At 39.9% G+C, this 22802-nt stretch overlaps 2 protein-coding genes, 1 long non-coding RNA gene and 2 other non-coding genes across 6 annotated transcripts in view; 2 read left to right on the top strand and 3 right to left on the bottom strand.

The window, feature by feature from the left end:
• Positions 1 to 593: 593 nt before the first annotated feature.
• On the top strand, positions 594 to 8268 carry gtf2f2a (general transcription factor IIF, polypeptide 2a). Of its 2 annotated transcripts, XM_040133138.1 has the most exons (9): positions 594 to 718; positions 1592 to 1665; positions 1941 to 1965; positions 2849 to 2987; positions 4272 to 4331; positions 5641 to 5722; positions 6356 to 6455; positions 6911 to 7054; positions 7363 to 8268. In XM_040133138.1, exons 1-9 carry the CDS (start codon positions 653 to 655, stop codon positions 7483 to 7485), a joined length of 813 nt encoding a protein of 270 aa, XP_039989072.1. In that variant the 5' UTR covers positions 594 to 652; the 3' UTR covers positions 7486 to 8268. The 2 variants fall into 2 exon arrangements, with proteins under 2 accessions (XP_039989072.1, XP_039989082.1); XM_040133148.1 differs by lacking the exon at positions 4272 to 4331 and having other exon boundaries at positions 7363 to 8266.
• Positions 8269 to 8667: 399 nt separating this feature from the next.
• Positions 8668 to 11544, bottom strand: LOC120793256. Its single transcript, XR_005707964.1, has 4 exons — positions 11412 to 11544; positions 9971 to 10178; positions 9476 to 9576; positions 8668 to 8936 (listed from the first exon to the last, which is right to left on the bottom strand). It is a non-coding gene; the product is annotated as an uncharacterized LOC120793256 (long non-coding RNA).
• LOC120796661 lies at positions 9297 to 9429 on the bottom strand. The gene has a single exon (XR_005708411.1). It is a non-coding gene; the product is annotated as a small nucleolar RNA SNORA31 (small nucleolar RNA).
• On the bottom strand, positions 9754 to 9886 carry LOC120796665. The gene has a single exon (XR_005708412.1). It is a non-coding gene; the product is annotated as a small nucleolar RNA SNORA31 (small nucleolar RNA).
• A 1296-nt stretch (positions 11545 to 12840) lies between the features above and the next one.
• LOC120790380 (protein TANC1-like) overlaps positions 12841 to 22802 on the top strand; it is a 32869-nt gene continuing 22907 nt past the window's right edge. The window contains exons 1-7 of the mRNA XM_040127817.1: positions 12841 to 12927; positions 13162 to 13277; positions 14559 to 14762; positions 16893 to 16982; positions 18534 to 18664; positions 20515 to 20815; positions 21520 to 21798. Of these exons, the coding sequence (XP_039983751.1) occupies positions 13202 to 13277; positions 14559 to 14762; positions 16893 to 16982; positions 18534 to 18664; positions 20515 to 20815; positions 21520 to 21798 (1081 nt within the window). The 5' untranslated portion in view covers positions 12841 to 12927; positions 13162 to 13201. The remainder of the gene's footprint in view (positions 12928 to 13161; positions 13278 to 14558; positions 14763 to 16892; positions 16983 to 18533; positions 18665 to 20514; positions 20816 to 21519; positions 21799 to 22802) is intronic.

Raw genomic sequence — 22802 nt, forward strand, 5'->3', positions numbered from 1 at the left:
GCTCTTAAATTAAGATTCCTCAAAAAAGCCTCAGACGGTATTAAAGAGTCTTAAATGTAATTATCAATTAATTAAATTAAGTCTTAACTATATTCACTCACATGCTGTAGGCATTAATATTATTTATAAAATGTTTCTACATCAGATGGCGGGGCGTCTGGAGACATAAATACATGTATAAATTAAAAGTGGAATTGCACCATCAGACCTGTAGCAAAGACTTACTACTGCTGCTACGGTAGCAAGTAAGGTAATCAGCTCAGAATGGACAAGTCGAGATTTTAACAAAAACTTAAACGAATTAATAATTTTTAATTGGTTAATCCATCCATCAATTGTCTGCTGAATATCTGGGTCCAAATCCAATTAATTAAATTAATCCTAACATTAGGAATTATTGTAATTTACTGCTGGGAAGTACTGAATGACTAGAAATGCTACAATTTCTTTACTTGTGCAACATTTAAAAAGTCTTTAAAGGTCTTAAATTAAACTTGATGAACCCTGCAGAAACACCCTTTTTATCCATGCAATTTTGAATTTTTGCATTTGAGGAACAAAAAACTGATATGGGCCTTCAGAGTTGCCGTACTTTGTTCTTACGCATGCGTTTTGGCGGTTGCATTAGCTTTCAGAAGCATCACTTTAAAACATGTCAGAGAAAGGAGAGGTGGATTTAACTGGTGCCAAGCAGAACACAGGTGTGTGGCTTGTAAAGGTGCGTATGTTCCCCTTTTAATAACGCTAGTTACTTTGGATATAGGGCAATCACCAGTTTCAACGCAGCTAAGGCTAACACTTGTGTAGCTTGGCATCTCCCGCTATGAACGAATGAAACCGTGCGTTGTAGCTAACGGTGGCTAATTTAGCTAGCCAAGTTAAACTGGGCACAACTACTCGTTTTTAAATTATTTTTTGTTGCTCAACGCATCATATTACTATTGATTTAACTAGAGTCCAGAATTTGGCAGCAGCTGAGGTCTGGACAACGATGCACCTTCGTTGGAAAAGTTGTGGCAACTGTAGAGAACTGATAACACAGCGAAACATAAGCAACCTGTTTTCATAATGGTGGTAAACTTAGTTCCTAAATTTATGTTAACACCACAGCAAATTGTTTTGCAATAGAAAACCGAGCAACTTATTTCAAAATGAAATAAAATGCTATAAAAAGACAGAAATGTAAGAATTAATAGATAACCTGATGGGTAACATTATTGCTGTTCAAGCTGTAACTGTTTATTGAAACATTTGATTTGATTTCAGTTTTTGAACGACCACAGCTCAATAAGAACTGGTGTGTGAGGGTCTAAAGCAGTAAATAATGGTACTTAAATGGAAAAACAAAGACTCTACTGACAAACTGTATTAAACCTGCCTGCTGGATGATTCTTTTGTGAAAAATCTGTACATGATGAAAGGGACAATATATTGGACAATTGTGTTTTTCAGTTTAGAGAAATACTGTCAGTCATGTGATTCAGCTCAGATTAATGTTAAAGATTTTAGTCCAGGCATAGTTGTACTTTATGTCCTTTGTGAAAACTGTGGAAAAAGCTCTCATAGAATATGCCCATGTTTCTACATGCAGGTGCCCAAATACCTTGCTCAGCAATGGGCCAAAGCAACTGGCAGAGGCGAGGTTGGGAAACTCCGAATCTGCAAGTATGTAAAAATAATAAATAGCATCAGTAAAACAGAAGAAATCAGTGTGCCAAATTTAAATTATTTATGTGTGTGTCTGTGTTTAAGGCAAGGGATGTAGTCAGTACACAACATGTGGAAAGGAAAGAGAGAGAATGTAAAGTTAGTATGTCCTTATGTAGGGTAAACTTACTTTGTTTTTATAGTATTACGAATACATTTAAGATTAAATTGAATGCCCTGTTGTTGTTTCCAATCAATTTATTCTAATTTTTCACATTATTTTTATCGCCAAGGAAAGGAAACCAAGGAAAAGCAGAGGTAAGTGACGACACTAGTAGAAGTACAATTCATTGGGATGTTATGACTTTTCTCTCCCTTTGCTCATGATTTTCCATTCATGGTAAAGCTTAGCGATGGACAGCTTTAGTAAGAGCCAAAATAGCGTCTGATTATGATGAGTTCGTTAAATGGGTTAGATTATATTTTGCCTTTGTATGCAAGAGAAGCTCACATAATTTATAATAGCCATCATTATGATGTAGTACACATGTAATACAGGTAGTTATCCACTGTAATCAGTAATTGGGGAAACATGAATTCATGTATAAAGGCTAAATACTGTCTCTGGAAAAATAACTGTTAACACAACCTTTTTCTTTCAGTTCATGGAGTCAGTTTTGTATACATGTAGCAGTTCATTTTAATTGTGTATACTTAAAAGGAGAAATTGTGCTTATTTTAAACTTTTTTTCAAGATATTTTGAAGATCTTGGAGATCATTCTTAAAGAAATGATCTATGATACGTAGCAAAACTTGATTTAGTGAACTCTTAAGAGTATCTTGCCTTTTGTTTTTGGCATATTTGATTAAATACTACAACTTTTTTTTAATTATGTTGTAAGTCAAAGCCAGCCATGTGTGTTTCTACATACTGCATTTTTTTAATAACGGTTTGCAGTCAACTATCCGATTCTTAAATGAGAATAGCTTTGAAGAGCCCCATTTTCTTAAGTAAATATAATCTTGATTGAAGATTTTAAGTATTGTACAAATATTTAAAACTTTCAAGAATAGCATAAGTGACTATATGTGTGCATGCCCTGGTATACTGCAGTACTGGACACAGGATAATCGTAGTAAGATCAAAAGTGACAAAAGGGGCTGAAAAGATTAAATATGAATGATACTGCTTCTCTACAGGTGAGTTTCACTTTGAATGAAGAGCTGACTGTGATTGAGGGTAAAGAAGACAAGACAGTGTCTGTGCCTCGTGAGCACCCGTTCACCATGCAGTCAGTGGGAGGTCAGATGTTGGCAGTCTTCACCGAGACTCCATCAGGTGAGTTTCTGTTTTCATCTTTGAGCCCAGCAAGAGGATGCCAAGTGTCTGCTTTACCACTTTTCTGTGATATGAATGATCTGTTTGTACTAGAGCCCAGAGGTAAGTTCTGCGTGGTCACGTGTGGCAAAGGTGCCCGCCCCGCTACTCTGTGTTCAGCTTTCTGTCTTCATGCAGAGGCCTTCCCTTGCCTGCCCTGCTTGTCTTGGTGTTCTGTGAACTCTCGGCACATTTTTCCTAGAGTGTGAAGTTGTCCACAGTCCTAACGGAGTACAAATAAGAAATGTACTGAACATAATGGACAAGTGAACACTCAATGGAAAATTAAAGAGAGCTGGTCTGTTTGAAATTTGTCTTCATCCAGTCTGATCTGTGTTTCTGTCTCTGTGTGCAAGGGAATTTTAGTTTCAGTGTTTGATCACCTGTAAGTCATTTGTTGTGGTTTGACCTTTTCAATCTGCTGCCAATCACCTCAGCAGACTTGGTATATGTTCAGGCACAATGGCTCCATTTGGAATTAATTTAACAAAGAGTAGATCAATATCAACACAAATCATTTCTGAATTTGTAGTTGACTTAATTTGTGCATGGGTTTCTTTGGTTTGGTTTGAATTTCACCAGCCTTGACTGCCCCCTGAATGTAATGAAGGCGTTTTTGCTATGGGTGCTGGTGAGCTTGTGCTACTGTGCTTACTTTGGGAGCACAAAGTAAGTGTGTGTGTCTGTGTGTGTCTGTGTGTGTGTGTGTGTGTGTGTGTATGTTTTTTAGGGCTGCACAGTTGAAATTGTATTTTGACATTTCCTAAATACGACTTGATATGAAATTTCTTTTTCAATGACGACCTGCCCAGTAAGGCAGCTGCTAAAAAAAAAAAAAAAAAGGAGAAAGAGGTAATTACTGCTGCATTTCCCAAATTGCAGTTAAGTGTTTACTACATAACTTGAAATTGGAGAAATGCTTTGGTGGTTTTTTTTGTTTTGTTTTTTTTTTTTGGAAAATGTATCATATTTCAAATAATAAGTTTGGCATTTGTGCAGCCCTGTTATGGATGTGTATTTGTTGTGGGACAGGGTACCTGTGCTCGCTTGTTGTAAGGGCATGCTTGCTTTGCTCATGCGCACATGTGTGCACTCATCAGAGATTACACTGAGAAACTCTGTTTGATTGAACATTTTCGTGTGCGACTAAACCATAGGTGTGGTTCTTACTGTTGGATCCCCTCCTTGCTCCGTCTTCCATCCCCTGTATTTTCATGTTTACCATCCCTCCCTCCCTTCCTGTAGGCCAGTCAGAAGAAAGATCTGATGGCAGCAGCTCAGGTTCGGGGGCGGGGGCAGGTCCAGGTGAGTCCTCTGTGTTGCCAGCGATTGAGAAAGTTGCATCACTGGGAGTCAGACACACTGAGTGTCTATTATTTTTTTAATTAATGTCGTTGTAGTATCACATTAGTAACCCATATACATGCTTTGGAAGAGGCATGTGTTGGTACGAAAACTCTAGACCCATTGACTTCGTTTAGCGCCCATTATTGCCATGTGTCTTTTTCCCTTTATTAGCATAATTGTACAATTCATATAAAGCTTCCGTACTTAGTTTGCACAATCTTAACTGGAGGATGGAAATGTGGTCAGACTGGGTTGAGACTGCGCTTGAGCATAGTGCTGCCTGCTTGGGGTAATGGCTATGCCAGTCCGGTTATGACATTATGTTCGACCGTTCTAAATGTTAGTTTAGATCTACTCTGTGCACCAGCAAGCTTCCTTCAAAACTATATGTAAATAAACTAAAACTCTGATGTGATAAAGCGGCGCTTTCAGTGATGTGTGGTAAAGAATTGGATTTAGATTTTTTTTCTTCCTCTTTCTCTTTTACCTGCTCAGTGTATTTAAATTACTCATTAACATGATTTTCTTTTCAACTGGTGAAACTAATAAAGCCGTTGTATATGAGGAAAAACTGTCTTGCTCTTCGGCTACCACGGCTACCTGACTCTTGCTTACCTTTACCCTTGGAAGGCCAAAGCTATAATGGACCTCTGGATAGTTTATTTGCATACTCATCACATATGCAAATGCACCGTAGCATATAAACGGCTTCACATGGTGCATGTAAAGAAGCAGTATGAAAGAAACTGTAGAAATCAGTTCCAAAATATTGTTTAGTTATGACCTCCATTCTGAGCCAGTAGCCAGCCAATGCAGCTGGTTTGGAAAAAGTGGGAAGTTATGTGTTTTTTTTGGGTAGAAGAAAGAGAAAGACATTGACTGAATTGAAATTAACTGTGGAAATAATAACAGTAATGCCATTGAATACAAAATAAACTTTCAACATTTGACTTGGTCTTACTGTGATCAGACTATGAGTAGTTTCAGAGACTGACCCTTGATTGCTCTGACACATTTTTTTCAACTTTAGGAGAGCGCCTGGACTGAACTAGATTCATAAACTTTCAAACCCTTGTTTCTGGGGTGTATTTTTTTTTTTTTCTCTAAACACATTGCCCTGTTGTTCACTAATAGTGTCTGCATTCCTCCCTTCTCTCTTACACATATGCAGCCACTCACCCTTCCTTACTTATGAAGCAAATATGCACTTAAAATGTATTGGGACTTGAGGCTTTTATTGAGGTTTTAAATAACTGCTCTTTTTCAGAAAAAATTGCCTTAGAGGGAGTGGTTGTGCAGAGAGCAGAGTGCAGACCTGCTGTTAGCGAAAGCTATATGAGGCTGAAGAGGTGAGTGTTTTTCAAAATGGTGTGCAAACACAAGGTAGTATGTTAAGAACCTGAACCTGCATTCCATTTGCAATGTTAACTGCATGAATGTAGATTATGTATTATGCTAAGTCCCTACTGTTGGGTATGTACAGTAGTATGCAAAGGTCTTAGGAACTGTGCCCCGTCAGTGACATAAGTCCCATAAATGGACAGGTCTGCCATGTTTTTAGTTTTGTTTTTACCTCATAGTCCAACATTTGTGTAACACATGAGTATCCAGAGAAACAAACAATATTGTACAAAACCTGTATGAAAATTTCACGAGCTGTTTTGAACTGTATGTGGACATTTTAATGTCATTCTTTCATCTCTGTTGCATGTTAAATCTTAATTACATCTACAAATATAGGTGTGTATAGTGTAACCCCTTTTTATAACTTGAGTAATTCAAGATTTAATGGCTGAATCTTTTTTAAATTCTAATTTTAAAGATGCTGTACTCCACCTAATCAAGTAACAGTATTAGTTGCAGCGCTATTGTCTTACATTGAATTACAGCACACAGGTGTTCCTATTTTTTAGGTCACTCAGTGTGTACAGTATGTCATGTATTGTACTTGCCAAGTAAAAGCGAATCTCATCGTCTGACAGGTTACAAATAGAGGAGTCCTCCAAGCCAGCCAGGCTGTCACAACAGTTGGACAAAGCAGTCACCAGCAACTACAAACCTGTGGCCAACCATGCTTACAATGTAAGAAGAAAAAAAAATTATACAGGATTATCTTGTTTTATTAATTTACTCAGTTATTTTTGTCATGTTTCATACAAAGTGTAGCCTGCAAAAACAACACATGGTTATCGATGCACCTTGCCAACTATTCAGTATTCATAAATTTAAAAGCCTGTGGAAATATTGGTGGTTGTTAAGCAATCACTACAAAGCATGTATATTTTATATTACCACCAAGCACATTGTTTTTTGATGACCTGTCTCAAGCAGACTTCTAGTCGTTTAACATTTATGTTCATACAATATGGAAATGAGTGGAAAATTAAAGGGAGGAAAGCCTATTGCATTTTTTAGAAAATGATTGGCAGTAATTGAATGTGATTTCTTAATCAGAGTCATGTCATGCAAAGCCACCGGCCACTGGTGTAGACCTTATGTGTGATACCTGACCACTGTCTGTTTACTTTTTGCTGCAGCTTGAGTATGAGCGGAAAAAGAAGGAGGAGGGCAAGAGAGCAAGAGCTGACAAACAGCAGGTGTTGGACATGCTGTTTTCCGCTTTTGAGAAGCACCAGTACTACAACATCAAAGACCTGGTCGATATCACCAAACAGCCTGTGGTAAGACTAGAGGGCAGCATGGGGCCTGTGGCTATAACTGAGACTGATTTAAAACAATACTCTGTCCTGAAAATTATATTTACAATGATGAATTTGAGATTTAGTCAAGGGCAGAAAATTTAAATAATACTTCTTGTTACATCTTGAATCTGAAGTCTTAAAGATGTGATTTTCCTTTGGGTGCAGCTCTTTTTCTTGTGAGAATTGTCGGTTATATGCAGTACATGCACTTATTATACCTTTGGTTCACATGGAACGAGAGAATCATATTAATCTTTTCTCATACTTGTTTTTTTTACTTCCCCCAGAGTTACTTGAAGGAAATCTTACGAGATATTGGCATTTACAATGTCAAGGGAACACACAAGAATACCTGGGAGCTCAAGCCAGAGTACAGACATTACCAAGGCGAGGAAAAGACTGACGAATAGTTTGAGCCTCCCAAAGTCGATGCACCACCTCTTCATTTGATGTGGGTCCCTCCCAGACCAGGCCTTGGAGCTCACTTCCGATGTCCTTACATCAGGTTTCAGAACACGGCGGATGAGGAGGTCAAGCAAAGGTTGAGTTTTACAAGGAGAGGTGGTTGTATCTTCTTGTTATTTTGTAGGAGACAAGAAAAAGGGGCAATGGGAAACAACTTGAGGATTATGCTCAAGTGTGCACCGTCTCTTCCTGATGAGGTTTCACGTGGTCAAAGCTCCAGCAAACCCTCAAGGTGAAAGCCCCTGGTATTTGATTTAGTTGTTTTGTCTGATGGAGTCATGGGACATAGTATTTTATGAAGCATAAGATGCATTTATGAACTCTGGTTCTTAGCATTGAATTATTTTTTTAATGTTTTGACAAGTATATCCAGTATGGGGCTTAATGGATAAATCTTAGGAGGAATGACGTGACACAGGTAGTAGACTGATATGTGCTGAGGAGGTAATTTTTCCTGGACATTGTATAATTTTATTTTTTTTTTTTTAAATTATTGCAACCTAACAGGTTTCCCCACCATGACTTGGGGGAAGACAAATTCAGTCTCAACTTGCATTGGCAAAATTTTAAGACCAGCACCATTTCTGTAATCCCACGTATGTGCTTCAATACCCTATGCTCACTGATTATTTTAAAGTGTTTTACATTTTGACTTATGCAATAAATGTTTCAGTAGAAAAATATTTCTATTTTTTTTTTAAATTTGTACTAGAACAGCATCAAGCCTAACATTTTGCCAAGAACAGAAGTATAATACAGCTCTACAGCGTGCAAAACAAAAACAAAAAACCAATGCAGCGCCAAACAAACATGTGGCAGATTTGTGTTTACTTGACTGATTTCATTTGGCTAAATCCTCAGTTTGAGCCCATATTGTCTTGTTCTGTTACTCCTTACAGAACATTTGAATGTCTCACCACCATTTTAATCCATCACTAATCTGTGCAGTATTTAAGTCCGATTCATAAGGATGGTGGCAGCAAACATGAAACATGCAGAGTAGCTGAAAATACATTTTGCTTCAGCATCTGTATAGTTTCCAGAAACTGCTTATTGTAACTTTTACATCATGCGGTAATTACAGGGTTCAACATTATGTAACAGGCTTAAATTTAATTCACAAAAGCTTCAGAGATGAATTGAATCACTTTATTTATAATAAAAAAAAAATATCAGTTTGAGACACTGGATGTACAGTATGCAGTTTCACATTGCTTTGATGTATCATGTGCAAGACAATGCTGTTGGTAGATGAAAAACTGCCAGTGATCAGATATGGCAAACTAAATATGACTAGCGACATATTTAGACTAGTGAGTTTGTTTGGCATCAGGGAGAAGAGAGAAATGTTCCACTGGTCCAATCTCCATCAGGTGTTCAGTGTCTTGCTTATTACCTGCAAGAAAATGAGAGGAGATGATATAGCACACAAAAAGTTATGTTAACAGTCATATTGCAACAAATAGTTTTGCCTCCAGATCTGAATAAGACACAGCAAGTAAATGGTAAAATGCTTTAGTAAGTTGCCCGCTAAACACACTGAAGAATTTTATTGACAGTGCAAACGAAACACCCACAGTTAACGTTTTCACTGGACATTTCCAGGAACTGAAATGGTAACTTGATGTACTGATTCTACAGATGTCTGTCTTAATTGCAAAAGCGGTGTGCTGGAATAAACTCGAAGATTTAGCCTATGAAATAAAAATAATCCACTTTAAAAAAAAAACAACCTTGGACCATGCCCAACAAGCTCACATGTATTCCTCAATTCAATCTGTGCTGCTATAGTATGTAGCAGTCAGAAAGCGCGAGGAAGACTCAGTTTAGCATCTCTATGCAAACCTAGAAGCCAATGGAGCCTGCTTCAGGTCTATCAGTGGATGCAAATTCTGAGCACACTCCCAACTAAAAGACAACATTACTAGTACTCACCTGCAAAGTATCAATTCTTCCCTAGACTGCTCAACAGTGTTTGGTATAGCTGATGCAATATTCTCTCTCTGGTTCCATCTCCCCAATCTTTAACCTTGAGGCTGGAAAAGGGATGGAGAAAAAAAAAAAAAAAAAAGACATTAAATTCAGGCTCTTTACAGAATAGTGTCTAGTGTGTGCACAGTTAAGGGGTTTTTCTGTTTAGAGACGAGAGCTGGTGCAATGTGAAGCCACTCACGATTACTGGGAGCTACGAGTGAATATTAGGTTTGTTTTTGATTTATCGTCCCCTCTTCAATCTGAGACACCATGTTGAGGCGGGCAGAAAGCGCGGGGACATTTAATGTTGCATCTGAAATTATAAAACCCAGGATCTCTCACACCAGAGAGCCCAGGCTGTCAAAGATGCAGCTAGTGACCAGGCTAAAAAGGCTTGATCGGTAACAGTAAGACCTAAGCATACATCTCCACAAAAGTAGACATATCTCTACGTACATTTTCAAACAGTTGATGAAGATGGTAGGGGGGTCATCTTTTTTTGAGCTGTTTTCTCAGACCCATTTTCTCAAGTAATTATACTGTCACAACAGTACTGTGGTGTTAAAGTAGCACCGTCATCACTGGGAAATTCTGCCGAGGCTCAAACACCATCATCATCCTCCATCTGGCTCATGCAGGTGTCCAACAAATGGCATATGAGCCGCTAGGGGAAAAAAGTGCAGGAAAAGAGGGGTTATTTTCCACATATATAGAACAGACACTTTCTTAAACTCAATCTGTCAACACTGTGCACTTTAAAAACTTAAGTGTCTAGAGTTTTAACACAATTTCTAACAAATCTGCAGGTAAATTACATGAAGAGCACTCAAAGAAATCCTGGGAATAATCGAAAATCTAACTTATCCATAGCTGTAGGACAAACTGATATTACTTCTGTATCTTTGATCTCTCAATGGAGAAGATGAACCTGCTGTAGGGCTGTCCCAACAATTATTATCCATTGATCTGCTGATTATTTTCTCGATTAATCATTTTGTCTATTCAATGTCAGAAAATAGTGAAAGGCGCCTGCTACCATTTCCCAAAGCCAAAGATGGTGTATTTGGCTCACTTCATTCAAAATTTACCAAACAGAACAAAACGCAAAAGTACTCAATTTAAAAATAAGATATGACAAAGGTTAGCACCAAATCGTCACATCTGAAAAGCTCCAACCAGCTAATGTTTAGTTTTTACTTGAAAAGTGATTAAAACTATGAATCATAATTGCTGCCGGTAAAATTTTCCGTTGATAGACTAATCGATTAGTTGTTGCCGGTTCCAATATGATAATTCAACAGTATTATTTATTAAAAAAAAAAAAAAAAAAAAAAAAAGGTCAACACGTGCAAATTAACCTCGCTACATCCAATTGTGCAGGCGAACGTAACAAATTATCGTCAAACTGAAAGCAGCCAAACAATTCAGTGATTCAACTAACAGACAGACAGACAGACAGACACACAGACAGACACACACACACACAGACACAGACACACACACACACACACACACACACACCTCTGTCCATCCCCGAAACGGAGAGAGTATGACATCTAGTGATGGCCACCAGACTCAAGATAGCAGTAATGTAAACTGGAGGAGGGCATGTTAGCAACGTAGCATATGCTGTCGCCTGCTACAGTCCGCATCCCTGTGGAAATTATTTTCTCTTCCCGAAAAACCACTTTCACGATCCTCCGTTCTGTGGTTACCCATGTTGCCAACTTCACGTCGCGAAAGCCGGTTAAATGAAACGGATACAGACGGTGATACAAAATGGCCCTCGTCGAGCTACACGTGTCCACGGGTGGAGGTTCAACACTAAAGCTCCAACAGCGGCGTTAACCGTCAACGCTACTTGTTTCTCATAACACTGGCGACGTGGTATACTTACACCGGAGCATGTCGGTGGGGATAATGGGACCGCTGAGGTGCTTCGGCATTATAAACCGAAGACGACCTTTCTGTCCGTTCAAGCTACAGGCGCGGGGGCCGTCGGCGAAAGGACCGATGCGACCGGAGCCTCCACATTAAATAGGCTATCAGTCATGGCTCACGTTTGCCCCCTGGAGGACGAAGAGGAAAACCGTAGTTCACACTGTCGCCCCCTGGTGGAGATGGAGGTGGATTCGTTTTTATCTTGATTTACAGAGTGCGTTGGATTAATGTCCAGGTTCAATCGGATCAGTTTCCTCATTCTGTCTGTCTGTCTGTCTGTCATATCATTTATAATGCATCAGGCGTTTATGTCATCTTAACTCAGTTTGTTTTTTTCTTTAGAAACAAAAATACATACATACATACATACATACACACACATATATATGTGTATGTGTATGTATTCTTTTATATCTTATATACAGTATTATATAATGTGCATATACTTTATTGTATAGTTGTATTAAATTTATATTATACATACTGTATATAGAATAATACATACTTATTATAAGTATGCATATTCTAAGCTTATTCTATTCTTGATCTTTTTTTCCAGCAGTTTATTTATTGTTAGAGTATTATAGTGTACGTCACTGCAGTATATTACTATATATTGCATTATATACTATTACATTTATCGCTGTCCCACCTTTTGCACAAATATTACATTAATACACATTTGCAAACTTTTATGTACTCTGGCCTTGGGTGTTGCACTGTATTTAGTTTTGTAATTTCAATCTATTGTATAGTTTTTCTACTTGTTCTTTACTCTGGTTATTGTATCCGCATACAGCTTTATCTAAATGGGATTTATAGCTATTTCATCAGACGTGTTGCATCAGTCGTGCTTAAGTTCTTGCTCTGTATCATAAAAAAAAAAAAAAAAATAAAATTCTACTTTTCTCCACTCCTACCTTGTCGCTTTTCACTTCACCTGCTGACTGCTGCAGAGAATCTGGTGTTTGCACCAATTATGGCAATGTTATAAAGCTTTATATCAATACCCATAATTCCATTCTAAACGCCATATGAGGATGAAATATTGACCTTTAATTGGTTTACTAATAAAATTAAACTATGTATGACTTTATAAAACGTCAATATATTATCAACGATGATATAGGGATTTACAGACATATTACCTAAAACACCCACTGTATCACATTTGATAGATAGGCCTACAGTGACATGATATGACACTACGATAAAAATGAAATACGCAACTTTTGGTTAATTATTAATAAGTACTAATACAGGATGGGCATGCATCAGACGTGGAACACAAGACAGACGCGCATGTGCGCCACCCGCGCAACCGCTTCTTCTTCCCTCACTCCTGTGAGTTGACTGGGGAGGCGCAGCACCTTCTTAATTGGACTCCGCGAGTCTCAATGGTCGACGACCGGCGTGCTGTGGATTTTATGTGACGGGATGCAAGCGTCAAAGAAGACCTGACCTCCGAACAGGTAAGTTCAGGCTTCATTTTAGGATGACGTGATTTTCTTTTTACGCGCAAACACCCATATGTGTAGGCTACTAATAATGAATTGAAGTGATTACCGACAGATATGAACTTGTCATGGTGGCCTCAGAAAACACCAATTAAAATCTGCTTCTTCCGCAGTTCAGTTAAGGACTAACAGTTGGGGTGATGTGGCCTGAAATAACGTGTTCCTGATTCAAATGAACATTTTGCTTAGTCTTCCACAGGCGCTAGACAAGTGAAGCAACAGCCCAGCTATGTTCAGAGCAGTGTTTGGCAACAGGACAGAGGGAGGAGGAAAACGTGGAGAAAAAAAGAGCCAGAGAAATCCAGGTAAGGACAAAACTACCCGTATAACAAAACTGTGGCACGTCAGCTCAATAGTAAGCCAATATTGCAGCTTTGGGCATGCATCATGTATCATCATCATGTATGGTTGCCATTTCATCACTGTTTTTTAATCAGCCTATGGAATATACTCGTTTGTCCCCGATCACAAATATGTGTATGGGGGAGATTTCATCTTGTGTTGTACACACTAGGTCTTGCATTATTTCATGGCAATATTCAGGTTCTCTTCTCTTGGGTGATATAAGTAGAGCCATTTCAATTAGCCTAATTCATCAGTGCGTTCTGTCCTTCACACAGTGTCCCGCTGCTTGCGTTTAAAGTGTGTCAGGCAAAGTTAGAGTGGGTTAGGCAAACATCCTGACCTACTAAAAACATACTGAATTTCACAAGAATTTGTGAATGGTTTATAACTGAATGGGATTCATCTGGGTGCTTGATATAAATGTGTTTCATCTGCTGTAAATAGGCTGAAGGTTTTTGTAGCATTGTCACTGAAATGTGAACTGAAAGTCCTGCTGAGCAGCTGGAACATCTTCCTGTTGGAACTAAGCTGTTTGTATTTTTAACAGGACGAACTTGTCAACTTGCTGCGGTACAGAGGACGTTTCAGACTGCACAGTGGAAATACGTGAACATATGCAGAGCTCAGTATTAGAGCGACCATGTTTCTCATTAAAATTTCATAATGTGCTCCTCTGGGTAGCAAAAACATAGAGGAAGATAGAGAACTGTGTCAGTATTATTAAAATGATATCGTGTGTTTACAGTACATTGGTATGGCCCTGATCATTGACAAAGAGATAGCACGTCTTCTCGAAAGCTGATCATTAAAAGTTTTAAAGCAATGCAACAGCGTATCACGTGAACTTGTAATGTTAGGTAGTGGACCTCTGAATCCTTGTTTTTTGTTTTTGGTAATAACCGGAAAGACTCATTTCAGGTAGAAGGAAGTAATGTCCGCAATAAAAGTGGACAAGGGAAAGATTGAAATGTTATAAGTGTAGCCTCGTTATTGAGTGTGATCCCATTCCTTTAAATAGATGTTCCGGCATTGCCAGCTTTCCATTACCTCACTGAGCAACATGCCTCCAAGACAAGATATGTTCTCTCTGTCCCAGCCTTATGTGAGAGATATTTTACGCTGCTGTCTCCCTGATATGATAGAGCTGCTGCACAGCCACAGTTCTGTTGAATCATCTCTGCCATTCACAACACCTGCCCTTCTCTAGATTTTCTCCACACACTCCCATCTTTTCCACGTAGGTGGTGAGGTGTACACTCACAGCACCTTGCAGAGGGGGAGTGGCGGGCGTGCCGGACACTTCCAGGAGCATGACAGCGGCTACACTGAAAGCCCAGTAAAGCCGATGAGGTTGACCAAGGGCGTGTCCATTTCTTTACCATCCTCCCCTCTTCTCCCTCGCCAAACCGACATAGCTCCCTCCCAATCGTGCATCAAGTTCCCAGGTGGGTTAACCTGATTTACTAATAATGTTAAAAACAAAGCATGGTCTCAATATGAACAACTGAGAATGTGCATCAGGGAACAGCTGCAAAAAGAGCAGAATGCTTTCATGGGTTCGCCTTGACTAGCGGAGAGCTTCTGTGCGTTCAGCTGTTCCATACATGTGACGGAAAATACAAGAGCACACAGACTGTGCCTTCAGGGCCCAAAAACATGCGACAGATTGTCAGAGTAAATATTTGAACAAGATCACTTACGGCAAGAAACCCCAATTAGGTAGGTCGATTCTGAGATATTATAGTAGTTAAAAAATTAACTATTTTTGTTGAAAAATATTCCTGATCCAACCATCTGTGTTAAAATTAAGTTTTGTGGCTGGTTTCTCAAAACAACATGCTGTCATATGCATCATATGTGCAGTAGGTAGTAGTTGTAGCCAAGTAAGTGTGCTATCATACTTTTACCTACTCAAGTAGCTGGGAATTGGGACACCAACTGTCTGAAATGTATGCCATGCATTCCTCATTTGATTCCTGCGGGAAAAACCTTCGTGACAAGACATTTCCACTTCTGTGTTGATCTCTGGAGCCAACTGCGGAATAATCATAATGACAAAAAAAGGCTTCACAAAAACTTACTTGTACTTTTTACCTAGTCAAAAAGTACACGTACTCCTTCTCCCTCATTAAAAAAAATCACAATCTATGAAGATATGAATATGTTTAACTGGTGTACAGAAGATGTCTCCTACGTCACTGCAAAGTCCATTCTCAGTGTATGTGCACTGGAGGTTTCAGGTTTCCACATCACTGGACCAGATTTGGTCTCCAAACTCGCTGTGATGTCACAAAAAGCATGTTTGTATGTACGCATCTCAAACTTTGATTGAAGGCGAGCACAGAGACACTTTCCTCCTTCGGCAGATGGACGTGAAACCCGCGTTCTGTGTGTCAAACCCTGCACATACATCATTTGGACATTCAAATGAAGCAGCAATAAGTAAAACACAGTTTTGAGAAGAAGGGGACTTTAATAGCATAGAATATTTTTGGACTACATTCAAAAATGGATCAGATTTAGATTTTTCTACGATGTACTTACTGCTTCATGAATATTTAATTGCTTTATTAAAATAACACATTTTTAGAATTATGCCTGTGCACATTACTATTTCAGGATTCATTCATTTTAAACAGTAAAAAATGAGAAAGGCTGTAATTACAGTTTTGTGACATTTTTAATCACGTAAACTCTGATTATTGTTGGATGAAAAGAAAACAAACTCCATGGGTACCTGAGTTGCCTCACCTTAAAAAAGCACTAGGTGGCAGTGTCCTGCAGCAAGTACAGCCATTCAGAAAAAGGTGCTATTACATTTCACTGCATGCAGCACTGCCTTGTTTTTTTTCCCAGTACACTGAACAAACATGACAAGGAAAATTACAGCAAGTAAAAATATATACTGTCATGGCCTTCCTTCCTTTGGCGGTCATATAAAATCAAAAATTAAACTGTATGCTGGAACGCGCTTGTGTGTGTTTCTGAGCGCGTCCGCATGCATGATTGGAAGACAGAATAACCTTGAGTATAAAATACAGTGTTCGCAAAAATCTCATTGTTGTGAATGATCTCCGGTCCTAAAGAGTCTGCGCTTCCAAGAACCCCTCAGATGTTGTTGTTGCATAAATTGAGACACACCCACACACATCAATGTGAGTGAACTGCTGTTCCTGCCATCACACACACACACACACACACACACACACATTAGCAGTGTTAATATATTTTAGATAAACACCCAAGGTACAGTGAACATTGTACTGTTTGCATGCATGGCTCGTACTCTGTACATACTGCTCTTATACTCCTGGGACACAATTCAAATTCTGCACCACAGATCTCATCTGGGGAGGCTTAATCTCTCTCTCTCTCCCTCTCTCTCTCTCCCTATGTCTCTCTCTCCCTCTCTCTCCCTCTCTCTCTCTCTCTCTCTCTCTCTCTGTCTCTCTCTCTCTCTCTCACTTTCTTTCATATCTCTATCTCCACCCTCAATCCCTCCCTCCCTCCCTCCCTCCCTCCCACCTTGCCTGCTCTCCCTCCCTCTCCCTTCTCCCTCTTTGCTGTGGCCGAAGGACGGGTAAAGAAGCTGGAGTATGTGGATAGCTCTTGTGCGAGAGAACCTCTTGTCTTTGCCTCGTGCCGTGGCAAGACAGACCACAGAGGTGAGAACAGGAGCGCGTGGGCGTGTATTTAGCATCATGTCTGTTTTTTCCAGGTACTGATCAGTGAAGCTGAATGAGAATGAGAGAGGTAGAGGTGAGAGGAGAATGATGAGAAACAAGAGAAAGTGAATGTTTGTGTGTATTTTAATTACATCTAAAAGGCTTTATTTGAAGTTTTTCCTTTCAGATGTATGTAATGACAGTGCTGTCTATGTAATCCTCAGTGTATTGTTTAGATTGGATTTGTTTTATCACAGTTTCTCCTGAGTCTTTGACCTGACTTCTCTGCATGTTGGTTGTTCAGTCATGGCTATATTAAAGCATTAATGATGTAAATACCCACATCTCAGCCAGCCTTCTTTGTGTTTTTGACCAGAGGGCTACCCTTAGGCTAAACAGATTTTATGAAGCATCTTCCATCTCGGTTGCCAGGCACCTCTCAGCTTCCCGTTTCCAATGGCAACTGCTAGATGGTTTGATGAATAGTACTGGACATTCAGCGTGTCCTCATGTTACTCCAGAATGGATCTCAGTGTTCTGCTGACTAAATGCAAAGTTTTCTCTCCTCCCCCTCTCTGAAATACACATCCACCCTTTCTACCCAAGTCTTCAGCAGCTTTTCTGGCCGTGAAGTGAAAAGAGTATCGACAAAGGCTGTAACTGGGGCACCTTATGGAACAGAAGTGGCCAGGCATGCTGCTCAAAATTGACCTTGATCCTCTAAAGGCTAGGCTCATGTTTGTCACACGATTGCGTTGAATGCAAGAGCGATGTGATGCTGTATCTTTGAAAGAAGATAGTGATCCAGGAAGATAGAATGAGAAAGAATCAGTAGGGGGAGTGCGAAATGAACGTGATGTCTAAACGCAAAGATGTTTGTGAGGAGGACTGAACTGTTCCTGTAATCCGTGATGTCCTGTCATCCTGTTTATATGTCTACTCAATGTGCATGTTACTCAGCTGATAACAGTACATAGATGAGGTGTGACAACAGAGGGATGTATTGGTCAGCTGGTTAAAGCACAGAGATTTGAGAACTGTTGAAGCCTTAGTTTGCAGCGGTGGAGTGGACCTTGGAGGAGCTGGGGTTAGAGGTCAAAGCATTAGGGAGCCTTAACCGGTGATAAATGAATGCAGCACATGGCCTGTGTCAGCCAATCTCTCCGGGAGCAACAGCTAAGGCAGAGCCAAGGCACTCCTTCTTTCTCCAGAGTCGACACCAAGCTCATTGAAATTCACAGCCCATCTCTTAAGCGAGAGCACCTGGCAGGCGTGTGCACAGGCAAACTCACAACCTCACACAACCTCTTGCTGCTGCCTCAACCAGGGACTGGAAAGCCACTGTCCGTGCATTCATAATCAGGGCAGCTGGAGCTGTGCTGACCTGTGGGTGCACACATTTCTCGCAGTCCACTAGCAACGCTACTGAGTGGGAACCTCTCGAGCGGGCTGGGTTGAAACGAGAGCGTCAGTTAGATGGGGGTTTCATCTGGCCTGCCATGTTTCCAATTGGTTGCTAATCCGTGTGTCCTGAATGTGTGTGTCTTCCAGACCTCCACGTGGAGCCCCAGCTGGGCTCCTCCCTTTCTACCCAGGAACTGATGACCAGACTATGCTTCTTATTGGGAGAAGCAACGCCTGGCACTGTTAGCTCTCCTATGGAGGACAGGAGGGAAAAGAAGGTAGGGCAGCATATTGATTTACTGGCCCTTTGCTGTCATCTCATATAAAAAGTTAATGGATGGTTTATGAAACAGCCTTCTTTTTTTAGCCCCCACATCGCCACCAGGATCTTGATTTTTTTCTTTAAACGTTTAAATATCACTTAATAAAGATTCTTTGATGGATTGATTTTAATTCTTTTACCACTCAAATCCCCCTTGGAAAAATGGATCGATATATAATTTGGAACATATTAATTGTGTTGCTATGCTTGCACAGGGCTCTAATCTTATACTCAGTGCTCTATTAGTTGAACCTTCTATATGAGCGTTATTGTATGTGGTTGTGTCTCTCTGTCCCTATGCCTTTGCATTGCTCAGCCTTGGCCCATTTTCTCAGCCTCATTCCACCACCTGAGCTCCAGATTCAGTCAGTTTTACAGAGATAGCGAGGTTCATATGAGGAATGTGGGTTGTCCTGGCTAAGATAGATGAGGCTCTGGTATAAAGGGAATAACAGTGAGCTGTTTCAACTCTGCTGCCTTTTCTCTCTACAGTCTCTGTGTTGCAGAAATGTTGCATCAGTGATGAAGAAACCTGAAATGCACTTGACCAAACTACAAGGTTAAGGAGTGTAAAAAAAGAAAACATGTCCATTTATTAACAAAAAATTCTTATAATTTGTAAAAAGATTTTGGTGTGGTAAAAGATCTCGCATATTAATAAATATAAATGTCTGCAGTAATTTCAAATATTATTAAAGATCCACCTCTAAGAACAACATAATGGAAAACAACACAACAAGAACACAAACTACACCTTAAAAAAAATACCAAAGGTTGAAACCCAGACCTCTCTGACAGTCTAATATTATAAGCTTCTAATATAATAAGCTTAATAAAATGTGATTTATTGCAGGGCTACTCTAGTAAATTAAAATATATTGTATATACAGTGTATAAATATTCTTTACTCTTGAAAAGTGGACTTCTGTTATCAATAGACATGATACTAATGAGATGGAGTCGTTAAATATAAATAATAATCACCTTTTATCAACCTGGCTCTTATCTTTGTAGTTTTTTTTCACCGTATTGACATTTTGTGTTCAAAGTCACTTTTTATTTTTCTTTACTTTAGAGCTTTACAAGCAGTCTACTCCAACACAAACAGTGCTAACTCCAAAAAGCAACTGAAGTACGTCCTTACACAGTAACACACACTGTGACACTCTGATGGTACTTTCATCCACTGTAAGACTTCCCATTTCCTGAAACTTGCATATTTGGCAGTATTAGATGTAATTTTAACTTGTACCCTCATTCAGGCAGTCTGACACTGTGTTCGTTGGATTTTCTATACTTAAAAGACATCCTGGCACCTGTGAGAAACCTTGACATTTCATTTCATCTCCAGCACCATGTGGAACAGCAGACTGCTTGTACAGTGACTTTTACAGTAAATTGTAAATGTCTGCAATGAGTGATTTAGTTTTCGACACAACCAGCCGTCATTATGCAAAACAGGGAAAATGACAACCAGCGCGAAAATAACTAGAATTATCCTTTCATTTCTCATCTGCTTGCACACTCAAACAGTCACAAATCACACAAAATAGCGTGCATAAAGGCAAACACTGTCATGCACAATGGAGTGATGTTTAAAAGGGTGGCAAATGACACTGTCAATTTACTACATTTTTAAACAGAAGAATATCACTTACTGTAGGTATATTTCTCTTATTTCTCTCCTCTTCCTTTTGCACAGAGTTGATCAGTCCTTTTTTCTGTGTTTATGTACATCTTAACCTCTTGTCATTTTACCCTGCCCTGGGTCATTTATCCATATCTCACTGCTCTCCCTTTTTTCAGTGTGACACCTCCGCCCAGGGGGGAAGTCCTAGCTCCACTCTGACCTGCAGCACTGCCTCCCCCTGTTCAGAGAGCCCCTCTTCCACCCTGAGCACCAGTGCTGGAGGCCAGCCTTTGCCCCAGCCTCTGTCCGTACCCTCACCCCACTGCAGCTCCAGCACCAGCCCCAGTGGAACCCTCTCCAGCCCTGTACCCACCCCTGCCCTTGGTCCTGCTCCTGGACCCATCACCGGGAGCAGCCCTGGGCCTCCTTCTCAAAGCCCCACCTCCACCCTGGAGAGCAAGGATAGTGGAATCATAGGTGAGGGTTGCTGCTGTGTATCTCCTGGCCTAGGTTTTCAAACAAACTATCCATATTGTATGGGTTCAGATTGGTTATTACACTCAGTGAAGCATGTCCAAATGAAAACCTTAGCCATGCATCACTAGAAATAATAATAAAAAAAAGGGGGCTCAATGAGGAACCACTTACCTTATCAGAAATCCCAAATATGGCTGATATCTCTAAAGTACCACACCTTCCTACATGGTGACGGGAAGTTAGATGCAACATCACTTCGTTTTAAGTCCTTGTCAAATGTGTACTCCTACCCCGAAGCTAGTTTCTCTACATCGCCTGTGCCACTTCAGCCTCAAGGCTTCAGCTCCCTCCTGTCAAAACTGGGACACTGCTGTCTTTGTTGCTTATGGGTCTGATTCTCCTGAAATAGGACACTTTTTTCTCTCCAAATATAGTTTGTATTTATAGTTAAATACAAAGGAACAAAGGGCGCATCAAGTACAATAAAACTTGTTGATTGATGAGTTTTGAATGTACGGCTAATAAAGCAGTTAGGCGTATTTTATTGTTGATTGAGTCAATGTGATTTGTTGTTAAGGGCAATACTTTGTTCTTGGTCTTTGGTCAATTTTGACTGACAAGAAAATGCAAGTAAGCAATTATATGCGATATGTTCTTCTTTAGAAGAACATAGCTTTCACAGTTTTCTTTCTGTGGCCGCTCAGCAACCATTACAAGTTCTTCTGAGAATGAGGAGCGCAGCGCCTCCAGTGAGGTTCTGACTAAGGATAAATGCCCGGTGGGCAGTGCTGGAGTAATGGGTCATGTAAGTGAGGACCGCCATACTGGGCCAACCAGGGATAATCTGACTGCCCAACCAGATGAGGCCTTACCTAGACACATCATGGAGCCCAGGACTCCACCAGCACCAAAAAGACCCCTTCCACAGCACCATGTACACAGCACTTCCTCCCTTGTGATGCCTCGTCCAAATTCTGTGGCAGGTATGTTTACCTTTTTCTTATGTGTTCAGCTGTTATTCTGCGATTAAAAGAATTGTTTGATATTTTGGATTTTGGGTGATAAGCTTATTCTCTTTCTTGCAGAGAGTTTGATGAGAAGATTGATAGCACTCTCATACCTGTCTATTTAATATGAAGCTGGGGTCAGCAGCCAATTAGCTTAGCGTAAAGACTGGAAAAAAAGGGGGAAACCGCTAGCCTAGCTCTCTCTAAAGGGAACAAAATCTGCCTACCAGCGCCTCTAAAGCTCACCAATTAACATGTTATATTTCCTGGAGCCAACCAGCAGGAAGTCACTGCTCCCAGCCAAGAAATAGTCCCACACATAACCCCTCGTAAAAACCACAGTATGTTGTTTTTACACTTCCATTTTTGTACAGATTATACAAACAAGACATAATGTCTTAATTAGTGAGCTAGTGGGTGAGTTGCTAAAGCTTAAATTATACTGTAGATGATGTAGGTTAATGAGCGTATGAATTTGACAGCTGTGATCCAGGTGATTGATTAACAAAGTGAAATAAACTGACTGAATGACAAGTTTATTTAATTGATTTTTGACTTGACTTTTACGTCTATTCATCCGATCCAGAAAATGCTAGCTAAACTTCATTGCACCATGTGCTGGTGGTTTACTTTCCACTGAAGCTGGATACACACAGTGAGAAGTACCAGTTAAATGTCCTGGGAGGCCTTGAGTTGTCATAAAAAATACCCCCACCCCCTCTCAAGTCACGATCTTTGCTAGTGCACAAGGCTCTTTTTCTTCCATCAGATGTCAGTTCATTTGTGGTGGGAGCAAAAGAAGAGATTCCCTAAGGAGTGGATTCACAGTAATGCCTGCCAGTTTCTTCTGTCAGCTGGTTCTTTCATTTAGGCACTCTTGATGAAACTCAGAATAAAGATGAGGCCAGCCACATAGTACTGTAGCTGTTGGAATTTTACTCCAAATTCATGAAAAATGAGACCATAGATGAACAGATCAT

The sequence above is a fragment of the Xiphias gladius genome, chromosome 1 (genome assembly GCF_016859285.1).
Source record: "Xiphias gladius isolate SHS-SW01 ecotype Sanya breed wild chromosome 1, ASM1685928v1, whole genome shotgun sequence".
NCBI classification, from domain to species: domain Eukaryota; kingdom Metazoa; phylum Chordata; class Actinopteri; order Istiophoriformes; family Xiphiidae; genus Xiphias; species Xiphias gladius.

What these genes read in the sequence shown, in the direction of transcription:
- gtf2f2a (XM_040133138.1), top strand. Translation starts at nt 653, where the DNA reads ATGTCAGAGAAAGGAGAGGTGGATTTAACTGGTGCCAAGCAGAACACA. An exon ending in GGGAAACTCCGAATCTGCAA is followed by an intron (nt 1,666 to 1,940) that starts GTATGTAAAAAT and finishes TTTATCGCCAAG; the next exon opens with GAAAGGAAACCAAGGAAAAG. An exon ending in TGGCCAACCATGCTTACAAT is followed by an intron (nt 6,456 to 6,910) that starts GTAAGAAGAAAA and finishes TTTTTGCTGCAG; the next exon opens with CTTGAGTATGAGCGGAAAAA.